This window comes from Lytechinus pictus, chromosome 11 (assembly GCF_037042905.1).
Source record: "Lytechinus pictus isolate F3 Inbred chromosome 11, Lp3.0, whole genome shotgun sequence".
NCBI classification, from domain to species: domain Eukaryota; kingdom Metazoa; phylum Echinodermata; class Echinoidea; order Temnopleuroida; family Toxopneustidae; genus Lytechinus; species Lytechinus pictus.
Window position 1 is genome coordinate 33,358,862 of NC_087255.1, and position 20,433 is coordinate 33,379,294.

The window sequence follows — 20,433 nt, forward strand, 5'->3', positions numbered from 1 at the left end:
AAATATCCAGTTTTCAGGCCTCATGGCTCATGCACTGTCAACAAATTTCACACACTTATTAGGCTTAATAGATTAATAAATATGAAATAAAAATTGTATGAATCCATAATAACTAAGTCGTCCCTTTTTCAGAAATAAATATCGACAAGTTTTAAAGAAGATAGTCATCATTCTTATATGATGACAAAATGTCCTTAGGCCTAAAATGTCTCGATCCTAGGTAAAATAATAATAAAATATCAGCTCGCGCTTCGCGCTCGCATCATTTATATAGTGCTATCAAATTTCCCTATATACACAGTGCTGTAAACAGTGCTTAAATTGACCCTTTTCATATCGAAATTTCAAATATTATTTTCAGCTCGGGCTCTGCGCTCGCATTATTGATTTTTATGATGAAAAATGAAATGTATTCAGATTGCCAGGATTCTTATATCTAACTCTAAAACACGCGCATGCATGTTTTTTGAGATACAAAGCTTGATCTTATTCAGAACGTGCAAAAAATTATCCAGTTTCAGATCAGAATATCAAAAATTTTCTGCTCGCGCTTTGCGCTCGCATTATTATTGTAAGAAAAAATTACCCATCCTTTTTCATGATTGACAAACATGAATCGAGTGTCCCATTGGGGGATTTGAAATCTCATTTTTTTAGGTTATATCAAAAATGTTCAGCTCGCGCTTCGCGCTCGCATTATTTAATCGTTGAAACATGTATCGTCTTAATGGCTAACTGCAAAACATCCTTAACAGGTCCCTTTTCGACCAGGCCAGAACGAATATTTAACATTTCTGCTCGCGCTTCGCGCTCGTGGTAATTATCTAGTTACATATGCGCCCTGTTCAGGTTCACAAACATTGCCCAAAATGTTCAATTTTCACGACAAAATACATGAAATTTCATTTTTAGATTGCATAGGGCTTATGAGATTATTACACATTTATGTTGCTTATAAAGTAAAGCTAAGAAATGACTGTTAGGACATGGGCGTTTTGCCCCCCCCAAAAAAAAAAGAGAGAATCAAGACTAAGAAAAAATAGAGAGAAAAGGAAAGGGATTAGGGTGAAATATATTATTATTTTCCAAATATTATGTCAAAATCTATCACAACCTTGTATTTTTGTAATAAAAATGTTAGCATATTTGCTTGCTCGCTTCGCTCACTGGCAACTTTTTATTAATTTTTTATTAATTTTATGCGATATGCCATATCGAGCCCCCTCGAAATTGTTGGCGCATTACGGCACTGGGACAACCCCTTCAAAGAAAAAAAATATATATCAACTTTGAGCGGCCGATCGGGGAAAATATGGGTGAAAAAATGGCCCCTCCCCTCTATTGGCGGAAGCTGGGTCCGCCCCTGACTTAGGCTTTCAGGATATAATACATGAAAAATCTATGAAAAAATCAGATCGCGCTTCGCGTTCTCATTATTTATTCAGGCCTTGTTCACACAATATTCTAGTAGGGCCTAATCTGGTGAGAAGTTAAACCAAATTGAAACCCCCCAAAATCGCTCGTGCTTCGCGCTCCCAATGATATTACATTATATGTTCATGGATTTTTTTTAAAGAACACATTAAAGAGTGGTCTTTTTTTAAATTTTTATGTGATTATGAGATAATTCAAAATCCATTTAAGGCACTTAATTAAGTTAGCCTGGCCGGGAGGGAGTGGGCGTCATTTTTCGAAAAGTACACATGGGCGCCAAAAATCAGGTCAAATTTGGCCCCCCCTCCCTCCCCACGAAATCCTGGATCCGCGCCTGGGTTCTATAACAATAACCCAGTTAGGGCAATCACCCCCTGACAACTACTTCAAGGAAAATATTATCCCCATATTTTTACCGCCGGGGACTGTTACCCCCCCCCCCCCGGGAAATTTACCCTCCAGACAATTACCCCTAGTACGGAGCCTTGAAAATGCCATCAACGTGACGACATGGCGTGGTACTTTATCTTGCCATGTCTTAATTAATCATTGGCGGCGGAAGGCAAAAAAATTTAGGGGGTCCACTTGAAATTTTGGGATGGACACAGGTAAAAAATTTGACAAGCAAATCAACCAAAATTTATAGGAGGGACCACTACAAATTTTTGACAAGGAAAAAAAAAAGTTATCAACCAAAATTAGGGGGAGGGGGAACAAAAAGATTTTAGGGGGGTCCACCTCAATTTAGGGGGGTACGTAGAAAACAAATTGACAAGCAAAAAAAAAGGTTCTCCACTAAAAATCTAGGGGGACCGTCCCCCACCTCATATTTAGGGGGGAAAGGCCCCCCCCCCCGTTTCCGCCGCCTAAGTAATTAATAAGCTTATTATTTCGACATAGCGATATATTCTATCTTGTCAAGTCGATATGTCCACATGGCGAGATATGAAGTGTACAAGTCCCGGCGAGAATCCCGATATATCGCCATGTTGACATGTAACTTATTTAAGTCGACTTGGCAAGATAAAATATCTTGCCATGTTGACATATAACCCTTTATCGATGGCATTTTAGAGGCTCCGTATGGCGTCTAGAGGGTAAATTTCCGGGGGGGGGGGGATAACAGTCCCCGACGATAAAAATATGGGGATAATATTTTCCTTGAAGTAGATGTCAGGGGTCGATTGTCCTTTGGGTCGTCGTTATAGAACCCCATGGACTCGTATCATCGGCCTTTTGACCTCTTGATGACATTGGATCTCACTATATCCTGATCATAATTTTACACACACCGCGGACTATCGGACCCGCGGACTATCGGACCCGCGGACTATCGGACCCGCGTTCTAACGGACCCGCGGTCTATCGGACCCGCGTTCTAACGGACCCGGGGACTATCGGACCCGCGGACTATCGGGCTTTAACCCTCCCTCTTCACGATGAGGGATCTTGTCATCTCATCATCTCTTCTAAAAGATGTTGACACGATGAGATCCGGGATCTCGTCATCTGATCTTTTGCTATCATGATGTCGACTTCCCAAGATAATTATCTCAACATCTCGGTGGCACTTTTAAGCTTCCATACAAAAGGGACTCAATCTACTGGTTACAGCCCTATGGAAGCTTAAAAGTGCCACCGAGATGTTGAGATAATTATCTTGGGAAGTCGACATCATGATAGCAAAAGATCAGATGACGAGATCCCGGATCTCATCGTGTCAACATCTTTTAAAAGAGATGATGAGATGACAAGATCCCGGATCTCATCGTGTCAACATCTTTTAGAAGAGATCGATGATGAGATGACAAGTTCCCTGATCTCATCATGTCAACATCTTTTAGAAGAGATGATGAGATGACAAGATCCCGGATCTCGTCATGTCGACATCTTTCAGAAGAGATGATCAGTTGACAAGATCCCGGATCTCATCATGTCAACATCCTTTTGAAGAGATGATCAGATGTCAAGATCCCGGATCTCATCATGTCGACATCTTTTGAGAAGAGATGGTCAGATGACAAGATCTCGGATCTCATCATGTCAACATCTTGTAGAAGCATAGAGATGTATGTATACATCTCTATGTGTAGAAGAGATGATCAGTTGACAAGATCCTACACCATTCATTACGAACATAACGCGGCGCTAAATTATATGGAACGCCAGGCTGGACACAATTCGTCACCAACAGTACATGGTACATCCGCCAATTGATGTGTCCAGATAGCGGAACACAGTGTGATTATATTATGGGGGCTACTAAAACATGTAAAAGATATAGTAGCCTAAAAGAGTGACAGTTTCAGACCCAAACTGCCCCCGGGGGGGCCACTTACATTGACGAGTGGATACCATGCGCGACCAAAAAAACACGTAAAAAGGATGTCTTTTTCAAGATAGGGCACGTTACGTACGTAACCGTGATAAGGGTGTCAAAAACACAAAAATATTGAAAAAAGGGTATCTATTTCGCTCGGAGAAATATACGTGTTTAGGGTCAAATATGCGGGGATGATAAAACAAAATCAAAATGTTTTTATAAAGGATGTCCTTTTTGCCCCAACACTACGTGTTTAGAGTCCGATTTGCGCGAGGTGTGAAAGGTGGGGCCGTACTAAACCAAAATAATGGTGTGTAAAGGTAAAACCGACGACCGACGGACCTGTGACATAATAAAATATCGCTGTACTTGTTTTGGGTTCATTTCAGGAAATACTTGCCACGAGTATCGTTTTGTTCCTAATACTTGTTAAGGGGTGCATTTTCAGAATATGGAAAATACATCGCTGTACTTGTTTAGGGGCTCAATTCTGGGAATACTTGCCAATAGTATTTGTTTCCAATACTTGTTAAGGGTAGGGTTTCACACGCAAATACTTGTTAAGGGGTGCATTTTCAGAATATGGAAAATACGTGTTTAGGGTGTTTTTCAAGACCCCTTGGTCGCGCATGGTATCCACTCGTCAATGGAAGTGCCCCCCCAAAAAAAAATTGCTGATAAACCCGACATTATCTGTTTTCAGGACAACCGTGAATTTCAGAGGAAGAGTGAAGAGTCACGGCCGAAAATTGCTAATTTTTTTTTTTTGCTTGCCAGAGAATTCTGACATGCAATAGACATTGTCATGCTTTCAGCACCCCAGGACAAAAATCGATCCCACATCCCTGCTGTGCACGTGTCATCTAACAGACCAATCAAAATGGACCAAATTGATTTTGTTTTCACAGTGTTTTGTGTTGAATTTGATATATTTGCATTGCTTTGAATAACTGGGATTATACCTTTTCATTTTTGGTTGTTGTAAAAAAATACAAGGCTTTAAAAATCGGGAGAGGGACACTAGTTGCTTAGATTTGCAACAATAACAATTTACACTGATCTTTGGTTAAAATTATACAAGTCAATCACATTAAACTCCTTTTTAGAGTCTGATTGAAATGACTTCCAGAGAATGCTGGAAAATGAAAGAATAAAAAAATATTTAAAGTGATTAGGCTACTCGAAAACATCAACAAATCCCAGATGTTGGTTGCGTTTCCTGTTTCCTGTTTCTTCTTCTTCTTCTTCATCTTCTTAATTCTTCTTCTCCTCTTCCTTCCTCTTGTTGTTGTTGTTGTTGTTCTTCATCTCTTTCATCCAGGCGCGGTTCTAGACTAAAAGTTTTTTTTTTTTTTTTTTTTTTTTTTTTTTTTTTGGGGGGGGGGGTCTTCTAGATAAATGCGTGACGTTGGTCATTTGAATACAAGGAAAATTGGCCCATCACGTCCCGGTGATAAATTTGTTTCAGTTGTTATGCGAGGGGCGTAGCGACCGAGCGAAATAAAATCACATCAACATGTATAACACCCTGGACCAGTGATTTAGTTCCATGATAAGGGGGACAAGACTGGCAATGTGGAGGTCTGTGTTGTTACCCTCTCCAGGCGTTCAACTTCTTCATACGCAAGTAACATATGGAAAACTATACGGACAGAAGGTCCTCGCTGCACGCGCGCACCCTTATAACACACAGAATTCCCTTGCATCATACCCTTTTTTCACAAACAAATGTGTATCAAGGACAAGTGTTGATTTATATACAGTGCGTCCCAAAAAAAACTATACACTTTTGAAATGGCTGCCAAATAAAAAATATAGCACTTTGGGGGAAATAACTTATAGATATGGAAAGCCAATAAAGTCAGCTTTCAAGTGACACCAAAAAGTTGGAAAACTATTCATACTTGAGCGAGCACTGCCCACTGAAACAAAGGGTATGAAAATTAGGGTGGGCCGGAATTAGCCTTCCAATTCTTTCAGGTTTTTTGTTTGGTACTTGCAAAGTTGAGGGTTATTTGGTGAATTAAAGATCAGTTGTGATCAGTTTGTTGTTTGTGAAAATTTAATGCGTTATTGAATTGAATTTATTACATTGAACTTTAATGCATGAGTGATCGTGAATTGCAATTTTAGTGCAGCATTTTGTCTTTATCATGTGGATCTCAACAATGTGTTTATGAAAGTCAGGAGAAGAGGGGGTAATATGACTTAGGTAGGTGAAGTACGTTGATGGGATAAAGGTCAACAGAACATTTAGCAACCCCTCCCTCCATCTGAACCCCCCCCTGCTTCTCTCCTCCTCATGCAGACACTAAGCTCGGCTAGGCTGGGCAGGAATTAGCCTTACAGTTTTTTTTTAGTGGTTAGTCCTTTGGAACTTGCTAAGCTAAATTAATGAGTGAGATAAGTTTTGGTTTCTTAGGCAAATTTCATGAGTTACTAAATTGAAATTTAATGCATGAGTGAACAGGAATTGAAATTTTAGTGTAGCATATTCATCTTGTGGACCTCAGAAGTGTGTTCGTGAGAGTCAGAGTAATGTGATGGTACCTGTTACAAGCAAGAGGGCGATATATGCTAAGACTTGGTTAAAAGGGCATTCCTCTTCTTTTTGTCCTTTTACAAATTAGAAGTCATAATTATGTACCCTCCCCTCTGCACCTCCCTTTCCCAGCCCCCCTCTCTGTCTCACTTCCTGGATGTGTAGCCTATTCAAAACTTAGCTGCCAAGTGACCGGTGGCTGATGGTCACTTTTTTATTGAATTATTACCAAGAAATTTAATGATTATGATGATTAATGAAATAATTTATTGAAAAAAAAACTGAATGTTTGATTGATCACATTGCACATTGAATGAGTTGATTTACTGATAAACTGTTGATGAAATGATTGATAGGAAAAAGTTGATGCCCCAATTCAGAATTAATCATTAAATCAACATTCCGTTCTGGACTTCACGCGTACATGACAATAGCCATCAGTTTCTCAACAGGAGGGGAGGGCGGGAAATAGGGAGGGGGCTGAATATTCTGTTGACCCTTATTCCATCAACCTACTTCTCCCTCCTAAGTCCTATCTCACCCCCTATTCTCCTGACTCCCATGAACACACTGCTGAGATCCACATGATAAAGTTTAAATGCTGCCCAAAAAGAGATCCAAATGATAAAGTTGAAATGCTGCCCCAAAAGTGTAATTTGTGTTCACTCATGCATTAAAGTTCAATTTAATAATTTATAAAATTTGCATAAGCAACCAAAACTGGTCACGGTTGATCATTAATTTATCACAACGCCCTTAACTTTGCAAGTTCAAAGGGATTTGCCTCTTAAAAACTGACATAAATTGGAAGGCTAATTCCAGCCCACCCTAATTTTCATACCCTTTGTTTCAGTGGGCAGTGCTCGCTCAAGCATGAACAGTTTTCCAACTTTTTGGTGTCATTTGAAAGTTGACTTCATTGGCTTTCCATATATGTAAGTCTTTTTCCCCAAAATGCTATATTATTTATTTGGCAGCCATTTCAAAAGTGTATAGTTTTTTTTGGGACGCACTGTAGAATTTCCGCCCCCCTGAAATAAATGTTAACAACTTCTTCTATCAGATGACCATGATTTTCTTAAAATTCAATTGGTGGGAAATGTGGCATTTTATTACATTAAAATCACTCAAAACCATCCATAGTCAGGAATATGTATTGGGATAATGGGTTTGGGGGACATTTTTATAGTACCCGGGTGGATTATATCCGTCGTCACATCGGTGGGTGATGGTATCAAGAATTTCCGCCCAGATGATAATAAAGGGCACATTGTAAGGCAAATACTCATTAAAGAACCACGGAGATTGGTTAATAAGGAAATAGTGCACTTTTATCATCAAATCAGAGGAGATTTTCTTTGTGATAGTGATGTCCGAAGAGCAATCCTACACTCGACGTGCATTCAACATATAGGGCTGGACAGAGTTTTTGTGTACGTCGGTGTGTTGTTCGAGTCACAGCGGATTTCTAGCTCTTTCCATTGCAGTGCTGAACATTTTATTAGGTATGTATAAATATATATACATTGTCAGTCCGAACTATAGATATAAATATATCAGATACCGTTATTTTTGCCAACAAAAATCAATTTTATTCTCTGAAAGTTGGATATGTCTCTGAAAACTGTGACGGGTCAATTATGTAAACGAGGGGTGCATCCTAGCTTACCACTGCAGGTAAGTCTGAAAATTAAGTTTTGCTTATTCCTTTCACTTTATGATTATGTTTTAAATGTTCAAACAACAATAATTTATGAAATCGACACAAAATATTGTGAATCAACGCTGAAACATTATTTGTGTATACATTTTATCCCTCTGTAATGCTATCTCCCCCATAAAGCCACAATGAACATTCTGCACCGCTAGTCATACGATGATCGCGAGATCTGCAAACGTCGTCTGCTATGTTTTTACATGTCCGCTACAATGTATGCAAGTTTTCGATATGCGTAGCGAACGAGCAATTGCTTGACTAAATAACACTCAAGATAAACTATCCGTCAAGGGCCGGTATGAAATTGAATATTGAAAACATTTTCCCCCGATTAGGGTCCCGGTTTTAGGATATCAAAACTACTGATCATGTAGGGTGATTTAAAGTGATTTTTCCCATTTAGGGTAACAAAACTACCGCTCCTGATATCCCGTTTAGGGTGCTTTTCAAAAATGATTTTCGCCCATGCTGTAGGCCTACAGGTCTTAATGGGACATGTCCTCGGGCACTTTACTAGTAGGTCAGAGAGCATGATAGCGACCGAGCCGTGAGAGAAACTACTGAAGAATGGCAAAAATTCACAGCACTTTTGGCCAAAATAGGAAAACAAATCAGGGTTTAATCTTTTACATTGGTATAGGCCTAGTTTGATTTTCGGGGACGGGGAGGGGAGAGCTACTTTGAAAAGAAATTGTTTCTCACTCCTTATTGCCGACACTCGGTTATATCCAACAGGGTGTGTCCACAGTATAGTTTACTGTATTGTACGTACAGGGAAATTATTGGCTGACTATAGTCGCACATCAATAGAGCATTAATGTATTTTAAGCTTAGATATTATTTTGCGAGGGAACGTGTAACAACCGAGCGAGAAAATTTTCGAATTTGAATTGTAAAAGTTTTCAAGAGCACTCACGACCTATAGAGGATTTGTGGTCCTTTTTTATTGGGGGGGGGGGGGGCTTTATTCCTCATAGCCCACCCGTAGAACCGCGCTTGCTTCATCTTGTTCTTTTTATTGTTCTTTTTCTTCTTCTCCTCCTTCTTTTACTCTTTCAACAAAATCACACTATATGTTCCGCTATCTGGACACATCAATAATTGGCGGATGTACCTCTATACTGTTGGTGACGAATTGTGTCCAGCCTGGCGTTCCATAATTTAGCGCCGCGTTATGTTCGCAATGAATGGTGTAGGATCTTGTCATCTGATCATCTCTTCTAAAAGATGTCGACAAGATGAGATCCGGGATCTTGACATCTGATCATCCCTTCAAAAGGACGTCGACATGACGAGATCCGGGATCTTGTCATCTCATCATCTCTTCTAAAAGATGTTGACATGATGAGATCCGGGATCTCGTCATCTGATCTTTTGCTATCATGATGTCGACTTCCCAAGATAATTATCTCAACATCTCGGTGGCACTTTTAAGCTTCCATACTTTTGCATGTAAACTCTTCATAACGAAAATCTTTGCTAGATATACAGTGCGTCCCAGAAAAAACGAAACCGAAATTAAGCGATGATTTATCATAACTTAATCATAAATACAATAGACAATTGACCTACCAATGTAAAGCTTAGAATCTCCCCTTTCATCTGATATTACTTAGAGTATTCCTAATTCACGCGTGAGTGAGCAAAAACAATTTGAACAAAGGATACCAAAAACTCATTTGGCGGGGGGTATCTGAATTTCAAAAAGAAAATCAGTGACATGCCTGAAAAGTTCAATATCTGCTCTTTTATTTGATACCTTAATCACAAAAATGGTCAAGAAGTAAAAAAGTTATGTTACCTCGAAACAATGCTTGTATTTCCATAATTTCATTAAATAAACGTGTTTTCACCGGTTTCCCACAGAAGCTATCGCATGGTTAACAAAAGACTTAATGCATGGCTGATCGTCAACAAAACGGAGAGTCAAGTGAGTTTGAACGCTTGCCTGTAGAACCTCTTCATTTTATGAAATGATTGAAATTCAAGCCTTATTTCAAATAACCAGAACTTTGTTATTTCTAGACCTTTTTCTGTACTTGAGGTATCAAATTAAAGAGCAGATATTGATCTTTTTGACAATGTGGTTTTCTTTTTGAAACCCAGATACAGCCTGCCAAATTACTTTTTGGTATCCCCTCTTCAAATTGTTTTTGCTCACTCACGCGTGAATGAGAAATAATCTAAGTAATTCCAGATGAAAGGGGAGATTCTAAGCTTTACATTGGTAGGTCATTTATCTATTGTATTTGTGATTAAGTTATGATAAATCATCGCTTAATCTCGATTTCGTTTTTTCTGGGACGCACTGTATGAAGAGTTTGGTTGCAGAAGGGGTTAGGTCCACTTTGGACCATTTCGAGAAAAATCATGTTTTTTCATTCTCACTTATTGCAATATTCGTATGAGAAACTAATTTATCATGATCCCTATCATGTGAACATAAAAATTGCTATAAAAGAAATCTACCTGTCTTCATTTTTTTCTCTATGTATTTTTATAATTATCGTTGTGGACCTAACCCCTTTTGCAAGCAAACTGAAATGAATCCAATCCATTTTGAATGAAAAAGTGATTTTTCTTTACCACTTTTATTTACGTTTTAATGTGAATTTCAAATTTTGTTTGGTATTATCAGAGTGACTAAAAATCTATAGGTAAACTTTTGAGACAGAAAACAATAAAATTTATCAAAATGGACCTTTTTTGACAAATGAGCTCTTTGGAAGAGTTTGGTTGCAAAAGGGGTTAGGTCAATTCAATTCCCATAAAAATCAATACAGAGTATAGAATACAGTAATAACAAATACAATGTACATAATAAGGCAATAAAATGTAAGGTACATGTAAAACAAGTATTAAACAGATACAAATGACAGTAAAAAGATACAATTTTTTTTTAAGTTAAAAAGATACAATATTGGAATTGGGTGGTCATAAAAACCTATCAAGGTTTGTCGAGATAACCACCCTTATATAAATAAAAGAAGCCACTTCAAGAAATTTTTAATTCTCCCATATTGCAATATTCTTGTGCGAAACTAAATTTTGATGATACCCTACCATGTGAAAATAAAATTGGGTATAAAAGAAATCTACATATGTCTTCATAATTTTTAAAATATTCTTTTCCAAACAAATTCTTTGTGGACCTAACCCCTTTTGAAAAAAAAAAAGTGATTTTTCTTTGCCATTTTATTCACTTTTTAATGGGAATTTCAACTTTTCTTTGGCATGATCTTATAGAGCTACTAAAAATCTATACATTAAAGACCCAAAAATCTAATTTGATGAAAAATGGACCTAACCCCTTTTGCAACTGAGCTCTTCATAGGCAAACGCGCATGCGCATGTCCCATTGGTTATCGTGCAAGATGGCGAATCCCATCAGATCGCTCTCTCGACCCGATAAACGGCCTCCGGCTGGCTCAAAACCTGCTCTTCCTGAGTGGGCTAAAGGGGACTATGTTCTTGAAAAATGGGTCGGAGAAGAAAGGCAACGTAGGAGGAATTGGCTGAGGGATCAAGAGCTTCATCCAAGCGAACCAAGGCCCGAATGGAGGCCGCAGAATCCTTTTCTTGAGCGACTTCGAGCACCGTTTCGACAGTTGCTAAACCCCATCGACAAGTTGACCGTGAGTACCCCCGTGGCTGGGGCTGTGCTGTGTGGTGGGCTTAGACCAAAAGCTTCGGTCTCTGTTATGTTGGTTGTTACGCTGAACTACGTTGGCTCCACTCACCAAATACATGTGTATGAGGAGAACTTTAAAAAAAAATGTTAAAAAACTCCTCAAAACAGACGGCTGCCAGCTGTCTAGGTGGGCTGTGCTGTTTAGTGTTTGGGTGTGTTGACTGTTATGGTAGTGGGCGCGCGGGCGTGGCGCAAATGCAGTTTCGCACCGGGGGACTTCGAGCAAATTTCCCCACCAATAATTGTTAGTTACGGAGCCCAGCTAGGTGACATGAATTGAAGGAAAAAAAAACTTAATTGTGGATTAGAGTCTATTCAGATCTATTCATGCTATTTCCCTTGAAAGATGAAATATAAAATATTTATTTTCGTTCCCACTAATGTTACTCGTTAGAACGACAATACGCCAGACGGTGGCCTGTTCTTATAGAGAAGAAGAAGAACTTGATGTAGATCATTATTTATATTAGATGTATGTCAACGCCAACGGACAGATACAGAAGATAGATCTAGATGCCAGCTAAGTAAGGCCGCTAATTACTTTTTGGACTTGGGAATGAAATATTCTTCTAACGACCGTCATTAAATCAGACCTGATAATATTTGGTGGGAAGGAAATATTTGGTGGGGACGAAATAGTGTTTCGAGCTCGAGGGAACGAAATAATCCACAGAGACATTTTTCTCGTTCATTTCAATGTCACCTAGCACTGTAAAGTGGCAGGCCTGGCGGGCTCCGTAGTTTGCAAGTCTGTCAATCACAATTCAAGTCTAATGCATATCGCTATCCTGAATATCGTGATCAGGAACAGCCGTAGGATTTCGGCTCGATCTCGACGTCATGTTGCCTTGTTGAATTCTCATTCATATCATAATTCAAAGAATCAGACATCGCTCCACTTTCCATACTCTGCTTTGCTCTAGTTTTTATATGGACTTGAAATAGCCACCAAAAGATCTGCCTGTGCTGTGGGAGTGAGGCCAGGTGGCAGCTCATGTGTTTGTTCACCGCCATGTTCGCATGATTTTGGACGCTTACTTTAGTTCTTATCAAAGTCTAGTCTGAATAAGCAAAGCGATGTCTGAGACTGACTGAGAATTTGAATGATGAGGTCAAAATCAAAGCCAAAATACAGCCGTTCCTGATTGCAAAATTCAGAAAAGCGATATTTGAAAATTTGATTGAGACCGAAGTTCCAACCCGATCTGTACATGGACTCAATGACCATATGTTTATGTATTAAGTTTGGATAAACCAGGGAGTGGGAGTTGCGCGACAGCCGAAGTTAGTCACTGTTTTTTTCCTTTTAACTTATTTTTTTCCCATTTTGGTGCATTTCAGGCCAAAACAGAATAATAATCTTGATTTTGGTCTAGTTCTATTTATTTTTATGAAATAAAGACAAAAATTGATAGCCACATCAAGGGGATTTTGCATTGTTAACCCCCAATGGCGGCTGCACGATAGCAAGCCGTCTGTGTACGAGGAGAAATTAAAGAAATAGAAAAATGTTTAAAAACTCCTCGAAACAGACGGCTGCCAGCTGTCTACATTTTCAGGGGCTACTTTTCACAACTTACTGCCTTAATCTGCAAGTTTGGATAAGCTTTAAAGGGGAATGAAACCTTTGGAATAAGTAGGCTTGTGTCAAAACAGAAAAATCAAAGAATAAGAACAAAGAAAGTTTGAGAAAAATTGGACAAAAAATGAGAAAGTTATGAGCATTTGAATATTGCAATCACTAATGCTATGGAGATCCTCCTATTGGCAATGCGACAAGGATGTGTGATGTCACAAGTGAACAACTTTCCCTTTGATGGACTATAAAATACCCCTAAAATGTATCTTTTTGCTTTTTCTTATGGTGATACAAACTCTTTATCCATGAATTATTCTTTTAAATCTGTATTACATGTCCTCCTATAGAAAGAACACATGATCTACTGATAGATGTGATAAAAGAGGCAGTTTAAGTGAAATATATACTGAAGTAATGGGGAGGGTTGTTCACACAAGCTATCTTGTTCCAAAGGTTTCATTCTCCTTTAACATTGCAATGAATGAGGATTTCCATGGATCTCTTTTTGATTTCCATTGGTCTTATGAAAATATATGAGCATTTAGGGGGCTAAATCACCTTAGCCCCCATGTAATTTTTTTTTTGTGGTTTGAAAGGATAAACAAAGCACACACCTTCACAATCATTTGTACATGTACATGTATTTGATAATTACATGTTAAGAAAACCTGGAGCAAAAGCTGATGTGTCCACCTCCTAGCAATGTACAAGGTCATGCTTTAAACTTGTCCTCGGTATTAACCAATTTTCGGATTATTTTATCTTGATCTAGTAGATAAATTCTTGATTTTTGGCACAGTCAGTTTCTACTAACAGTTATTCATTATATGCCTGACCCAAAACTAAATTGAAATTCTTTGAATTATTATGTTTTTTTATAATTAAAATGGGAGTTTATGGGCCTACACTTTTTACTTTCCATCAATAGAGGGTCTCTTTGCGCGCTGATGTTGCAATCTTGCACATTCGTACAATTATATTCAACAATTGTAGTAATTAGTTTTTTCCCCTACTTTCAAATTAGATGATCTAATAAAAGGCAATAGTTCTTGGATAACATCTATATAAGAGTAATGAGTATCAATGCTGCAATATGGATATCTTGAATTAAAAAAAAAACGCGTGGGAACAGTTGTCAGTATTATCTCCCAAAAATTAATTCAGCATGTAAAGAATAAAAAATATATCACAGCTTATTAGTGCTCTTGTGAATGAAAATGATAACCACCAAAATCACTTCAAAAGTGATATATTTTAAAGGACAAGTCCACCCCAACAAAAAGTTGATTTTAATAAAAAGAGAAAAGTCCAACAAGCATAACACTGAAAATTTCTTTAAAATCGGATGTAAAATAAGAAAGTTATGACATTTTAAAGTTTCGCTTAATTTCACGAAACAGTTATATGCACATCCTGGCTGGTATGCAAATGAGGAGACTATGACGTCATCCACTCACTATTTCTTTTGTATTTTATTGTATGAAATATGACATATTCTAACTTTCTCCTCATTGTCAAGTGATACGTTTATTTCCTCCCTGAACATGTGGAATTACAGTAGCATTGTTTAATACTATATGGTTCAGTCAAGTTGGTCCTTATTGTCAAATCTCTAAAAAAATGAAATATTGTATAATTCAAACAATAAAAAAAAGAAATAGTGAGTGATGGACATCATCGACTAACTCACCTAGTTGTGCATATCACTGATTTGTAAAAAATAAGCGAAACTTTAAAATGTCATAACTTTCTTGTTTTCCATCCGATTTTGATGAATTTTCAGCACTATGCTAGTTGATTTTTCTCTATTTATTGGAGTCAGCATTTTCCTGGGATGGACTTGACCTTTAAATACTTTTTGGAGTGTTTGTTGTATGCCGTATAGACAGGGTGGTTGACTTCTAGTGCATGTACATGTAGACTGCAAGTTGTCCTAATACTAATAGATTTGACTTGTGCAAAGTTACCTGTACAAAAAATATATTTTAGCTTGTGTTTCAGGCTTTTATTTCTTAGTAATAAAACTTGGTTTTCCTCAATATTTTCTTTTTTCCTACAGGGTCATAGGTTACGTTCCGTCCTCTGGAAGGGTGGATTCTACTTCAAGTGGTTTGTTCTTCCTGTCTGGGTCACCCATTATGTAGTCAAATACCATTTAGCAGTGAGTACTAGAGGAACTTTATTTGGATGCACTTTGAAGAATATGCAATTCATATGCATTTTCCATAATCTACAGCAATACATGAAGATTGTTAGTTTAGTTCCATTCAAGATGATTTTATAGTAAAATGAACTATCAGCATCGCATTTATATCTTAGAGGACTAGTGTGTATTCAATAAGTTTAAACACTAGGACAATTTAGTTCAGTTGATTCTGCATAGGTTGACCTTTTGTAATTATTAGTTGAATAATATGTCGATGCAATTTCCCAATCTAGATTATGCAAAACATGAATTATTTATGGTTACCTCCTCTAAGTCAAATATTGCGTAGATCTTCAACTTTGGTTGCCTCATTTGTACTAATTAAGCTACTTACAACATATGTGCATATGTTATATGAAATTATATTCCAATACCTCATTGCTTCATTACAAACTTTTAGATATCAAAAGCAGGCTGGTCTAAACCATTTCTTTGTGGAAGGTAACCTTGGATGATTTAGCTTTGATTTAAATTGTGCATTATAAATGAACAGGACAGAAAAACTTTGTCGTATTTTATGAACTGACCGTCCATATGAGAGCCCTGGAGAGAGGTATTGTAAATTAAACATCGAAGACTAATGATTGATCACAGCAATGTTTAATTCAATAATCATTGCATTTATAATTTTTTTATAGGAAACCTATGATGAAAAGAATTAATTTTGGATATGTTATATATGAAGATAATTGATGTGTATTTTTAAAAATCTGGTTATTTCTGAAATTCTTGTTTGTTACAGACAAAACCAGGATATATTGTCACAGCAAAGCGAGCTGAATTTCCTGAAAACCCTTTGGTAAGAAAGATCTCTTATTTTGTATCATATATTGACATTTATAAATTGGAATAAAGCATTCATGTGAGTCATATTAGCAATTCTATATGTCACGTTTCTACATTTGAATTTAAAAAGGGCATGAAAGTAACCAAGACCAATGAGAGGGGTATTAATGTCAATCAATGGGCCTAGGCCCTGGCCTTAGATGGCCCATTGATTGATTGATTTTATTTCTGCATTCACATCAGAGATATGAGTATAAAAGCTATACAAATGTAATATATAACAATCAAGTAAAATAGTCTTGATATAAGCAATGAAAATGTATATCAACAAAATGTATTATTCATTAAACAGAATGATTAACAGAATGCAGGAGACAGTCATCTTGAGCAATTAAGCTTGATAGTGATTTATGCCCTATTCTTGTCTGTAAATGTTTCTGTGGAATTTAGTCAATGGTACCTCTAACAATTTTATTTGTGTGTTTGCTTCTTATCTTAAAGCACTCTGAGGGAGGTGGACATCATTGATAGAATCAAATGTCATTCAGGGCGTCATCAGGGTCAGATGTTTGTGTGACAACTTTGTGCACCCAACGGGAAGCAGATGATGTTGATGAAATCAGCTCTTTGTACATAATGAAATTATTTCATAGTATGGGCGTGTCATTGCTCTCTGAAGACCGATACACCTGTTGTACCCATGTTAGAATCTTTAGAAATGTGATCAGATATAAATCCCACACTTTGAACTGTATTCAAGGAAGCTTATTTTCAGGCAGGAATTTTTGGGGAGAAGGTTGATGTTAAACAGAGAATTGTACATGTCCAACAGTACCCTCCCTCAGACTAAATTTTTATACAGAAAACCTCCAAGAAAGGTAAAGTTTAAGTTAAGAATATGCCATTGATCAAGAATTAAATAGATTATGCCAACTTTGAAGGAAAAACGATGAGAATTTACCCCTTAATCATTTGCAGGGTCAGTATAGAATGGAGGGAGCCTGGAGACAATCTTATTGATAGCCTCTGTTGGCTTCATTGAAACTTTTCCATTGATAAATGCTTACATTAAAGATTCAGTGATGAGCATGATCGTGAGTGTACTCGTGCAGTCACACCGACGAAACCGAATCCAAATCAACCGGTGGCATGTCATCGAAGATAACATATTAAATGTTGATCAGTGTGGAATGGGTTTTGTCTGTGTGACTGGCGACATCAAGATTTTAAAATGCCATATTCAAAGAGCAATTGAATAGTGACACAGCCGAGTGTGCATACAGTATGTGTGATATTATATATGAATTTATTGAAATACTATCATAGTCGGTATTACTTTGTTTTCCTTATATTAGTGAATAAGTGATGATGTGAAACGACATGGGAACAGAGAAGAGTGAGGAGACTTGGGAGAGAGAGAGATAGGATATGACTGGAGAGAAGATATGCAATTGAAAGAGGAGTAAGGTAGATTTGTGAGAGACAAGGAGGCAATACCACACAGTGACCATTTTCATACTTCATTTTGATATCAAATATGTGCAGGTTTGATCTTCATGAAATTGGATTATCATGTCCATTTGATTGTGGAATTACCCCTTGACAAAAATTTAGTTGTGAGAGAAAGGTGAAAGATTGTAAGGTGAAAAAAATTGGAAAGTGAAAATAATTTTCTGTGATAGTGGGTTAGGACAGAGTGAGAGAGAGCAAACCAGGGGGCCGTTTCATAAAGCTGTTTGTAACAAAGTTAGGAGCGACTTGAAGAATGACTTTCTAGTAAATGGTATACACCTAAATGTTCATATTGGCGAAGGTTTAGCGCACAAGGAAGGTTCACCAGTCGTTCTTAAAGTCGCTCCTAACTTACGAACGGCTTTATGAAACACCACAGATATTGATCTTGTTCAAGAAAGAAGGGGGGGGGGGTTAAAAAACGAAAGAGCAGAGCAAAGAAATTATGAAATTGTTTGATATACCGGATGCTGGCTCTTCAAGATTCTGTTTTCTTCCACACACTGATAGCTTTTCCTCTACACTGCACGTACATACTGATCGCGCAATCCCCAAATGAGGGATAAATTTTGGTAAGTGCAGTGCGGAGGAAAAACATTCAGAATCAGCGGATGGAGCGCAGTATATAGAAGAAACGGAACATTGAAGGGCCAACATCTGGCTGCCTGTTTAATAAAACTTGTTGCAATTTTTTTTGTAATGACAGTCAAGTTACTCAAATCCTTCAATTTGATTAGCTGATAATAGATTTATTATAGAAACTGTATTACAAGTCTTTATGAAAAGGGCCCTGGTGGGTGTTTCATAAAGCTGTTCGTAAGTTAAGAGCGACTTTAAGAACGACAGGTGATCCTTTCTTGTGGAAAATGCGAGGGAAAATGGTATATTCATTGACGATAGTTAAGCGCGTAAGAAAGGTTCACCAGTCGTTCTTAAAGTCGCTCTTAAGTTACGAACAGCTTTATGAATCGGCCCCCTGGACTTTGTGTTTGAAAGAGAAAGATTTGTGGAGTGTGAAAGAAAATAGATTTTAAAATGGAATTGAAAATTGGAAAGGTTGAAAAAATAGAGAGGATCTCAGAGAGATGTGTTGTCATTGAAGGCAAATGATTATATAATATCGTATATTGGCAATGCCATAAATCTTTTGGTACATCCAACCTTAATTTTTTCTCCATTCGTACTTCACATCATGAAAGGCTCAAGCCATAATTCAAAAGCATAACTACAAGAAAACAAATACAATTTCAGGATAGTGCCTGATAGGGGTTCAGACATACATATTCTATGGAATTATAATAATCTTAGAGGGGAGTGGTTGTCATGGAGTAGCAAATCTAAGTATCGGTATTCAACTCGGCCTTTTAGTTGGATTTGTATTTGAAAATATGAATGTATTTTAACACTAGACAAATTCACACAATGAAATAATTTTCTGAATATTTGCTTTTTTTATTACAATAAATACATCTGATAAAATGTAAATGAACAGTAAGCATATGTACACTTCCAAATTAATATCTCACATTAGTAAATTGAAAAGAAAAATATATATATATAATATATATTTAGTCCACAAAGATTTTTAGAATCTTGACCATGGTTTATAGCTCTCTTAATTCAGCATGTACAAAGAGATCCAATTAGGCCTAACAATGGACACAGGTCTGTTAGATTCATGCAAGATGCTACAGTTATGTCTATGGTTTATTCATTCATTGACCAATCATGTATAAACATTCACAACCATAGAAATTATCATGAACTTAGTGACCTTTACACAAAAAAAAACCTGCACTCATTATTGGACCTTTCACCATGTACAATTGAGGCCAAAAGTTTATATACCGGTACACCCATGGAATTCAGTGATATTTGTTCACTTGCCAAACATTGTAAAATTTACTATAACTTCAGAAATATAAATACTACCATGACAAATTTGGTATCAAATGAAATAACGTATTAAGCTCTTTCTCATGATTGGGGTGCTGTTGGGATTAAAGTATATTTCAGGTGGAATTTTCTTTGAAGAAAAAAAGTTAACATTTGTGCCAAATGTAGGCCTATTCTCAGTGGCGGACCGTGACCCGTAGGAGACAAAGCATTGGAGGGGCACAGCATTGTTCACAAAGAATACAGTGCCCCTCCAATCATTTGTCTCCTTCGGGTCACGGTCCGCCACTGCCTATTCTATTGTTTGCTATATTTTTTAACATCGTTTCATAGAAATATATAAATGTCAAAACATTTTCTATCATTATATGTCACCACTGAACAAAAAAGTGTGATCTGAAATGTTTGTGTTGAGAAGTAACTAGCACAAATATAAAATGAATCTTTTAGTCAAGTTTTTATTTTTAATTTGTCTAAAATATAAAGTTTTTTTTGGGAAAAATGACACTTGTATATTATTCAGCTCCTGATGACAAATTAATGTGATGAAGGGGCATAACATACTCAATTGTTTGATATAAAATTTGTCATAATAGCACCAATATTCTATAAGATACATTTTTTTGACGTTTGGCAAGTGTCAACTTTTCTTTGAATTTCCAGAATATATGTAAACTTCTGGTCTTAACTGTATATACAAGTTAGGTAAGGGCACTTCACGCACTAAGATGCATAAACCATGGTTTA

The 20,433-nt window shown here is 37.2% G+C and overlaps 1 protein-coding gene across 1 annotated transcript; it reads left to right on the plus strand.

Moving 5' to 3' along the window:
- The first annotated feature begins 11,350 nt into the window (after window positions 1-11,350).
- Window positions 11,351-17,593, plus strand: LOC129271223 (NADH dehydrogenase [ubiquinone] 1 beta subcomplex subunit 6-like). Its single transcript, XM_064106393.1, has 4 exons — window positions 11,351-11,651; window positions 15,346-15,447; window positions 16,235-16,291; window positions 16,780-17,593. Exons 1-4 carry the CDS (start codon window positions 11,361-11,363, stop codon window positions 16,804-16,806), a joined length of 477 nt encoding a protein of 158 aa, XP_063962463.1. The 5' UTR covers window positions 11,351-11,360; the 3' UTR covers window positions 16,807-17,593.
- Window positions 17,594-20,433: the final 2,840 nt, after the last annotated feature.

Bases quoted from the DNA above. Each gene is read 5' to 3' on its own strand.
- LOC129271223 (XM_064106393.1), top strand. From the start codon at position 11,361: ATGCGCATGTCCCATTGGTTATCGTGCAAGATGGCGAATCCCATCAGA. The intron at 11,652-15,345 runs GTGAGTACCCCC...TTTTTCCTACAG, and splicing joins ACCCCATCGACAAGTTGACC to GGTCATAGGTTACGTTCCGT. The intron at 16,292-16,779 runs GTAAGAAAGATC...CTTATCTTAAAG, and splicing joins AATTTCCTGAAAACCCTTTG to CACTCTGAGGGAGGTGGACA.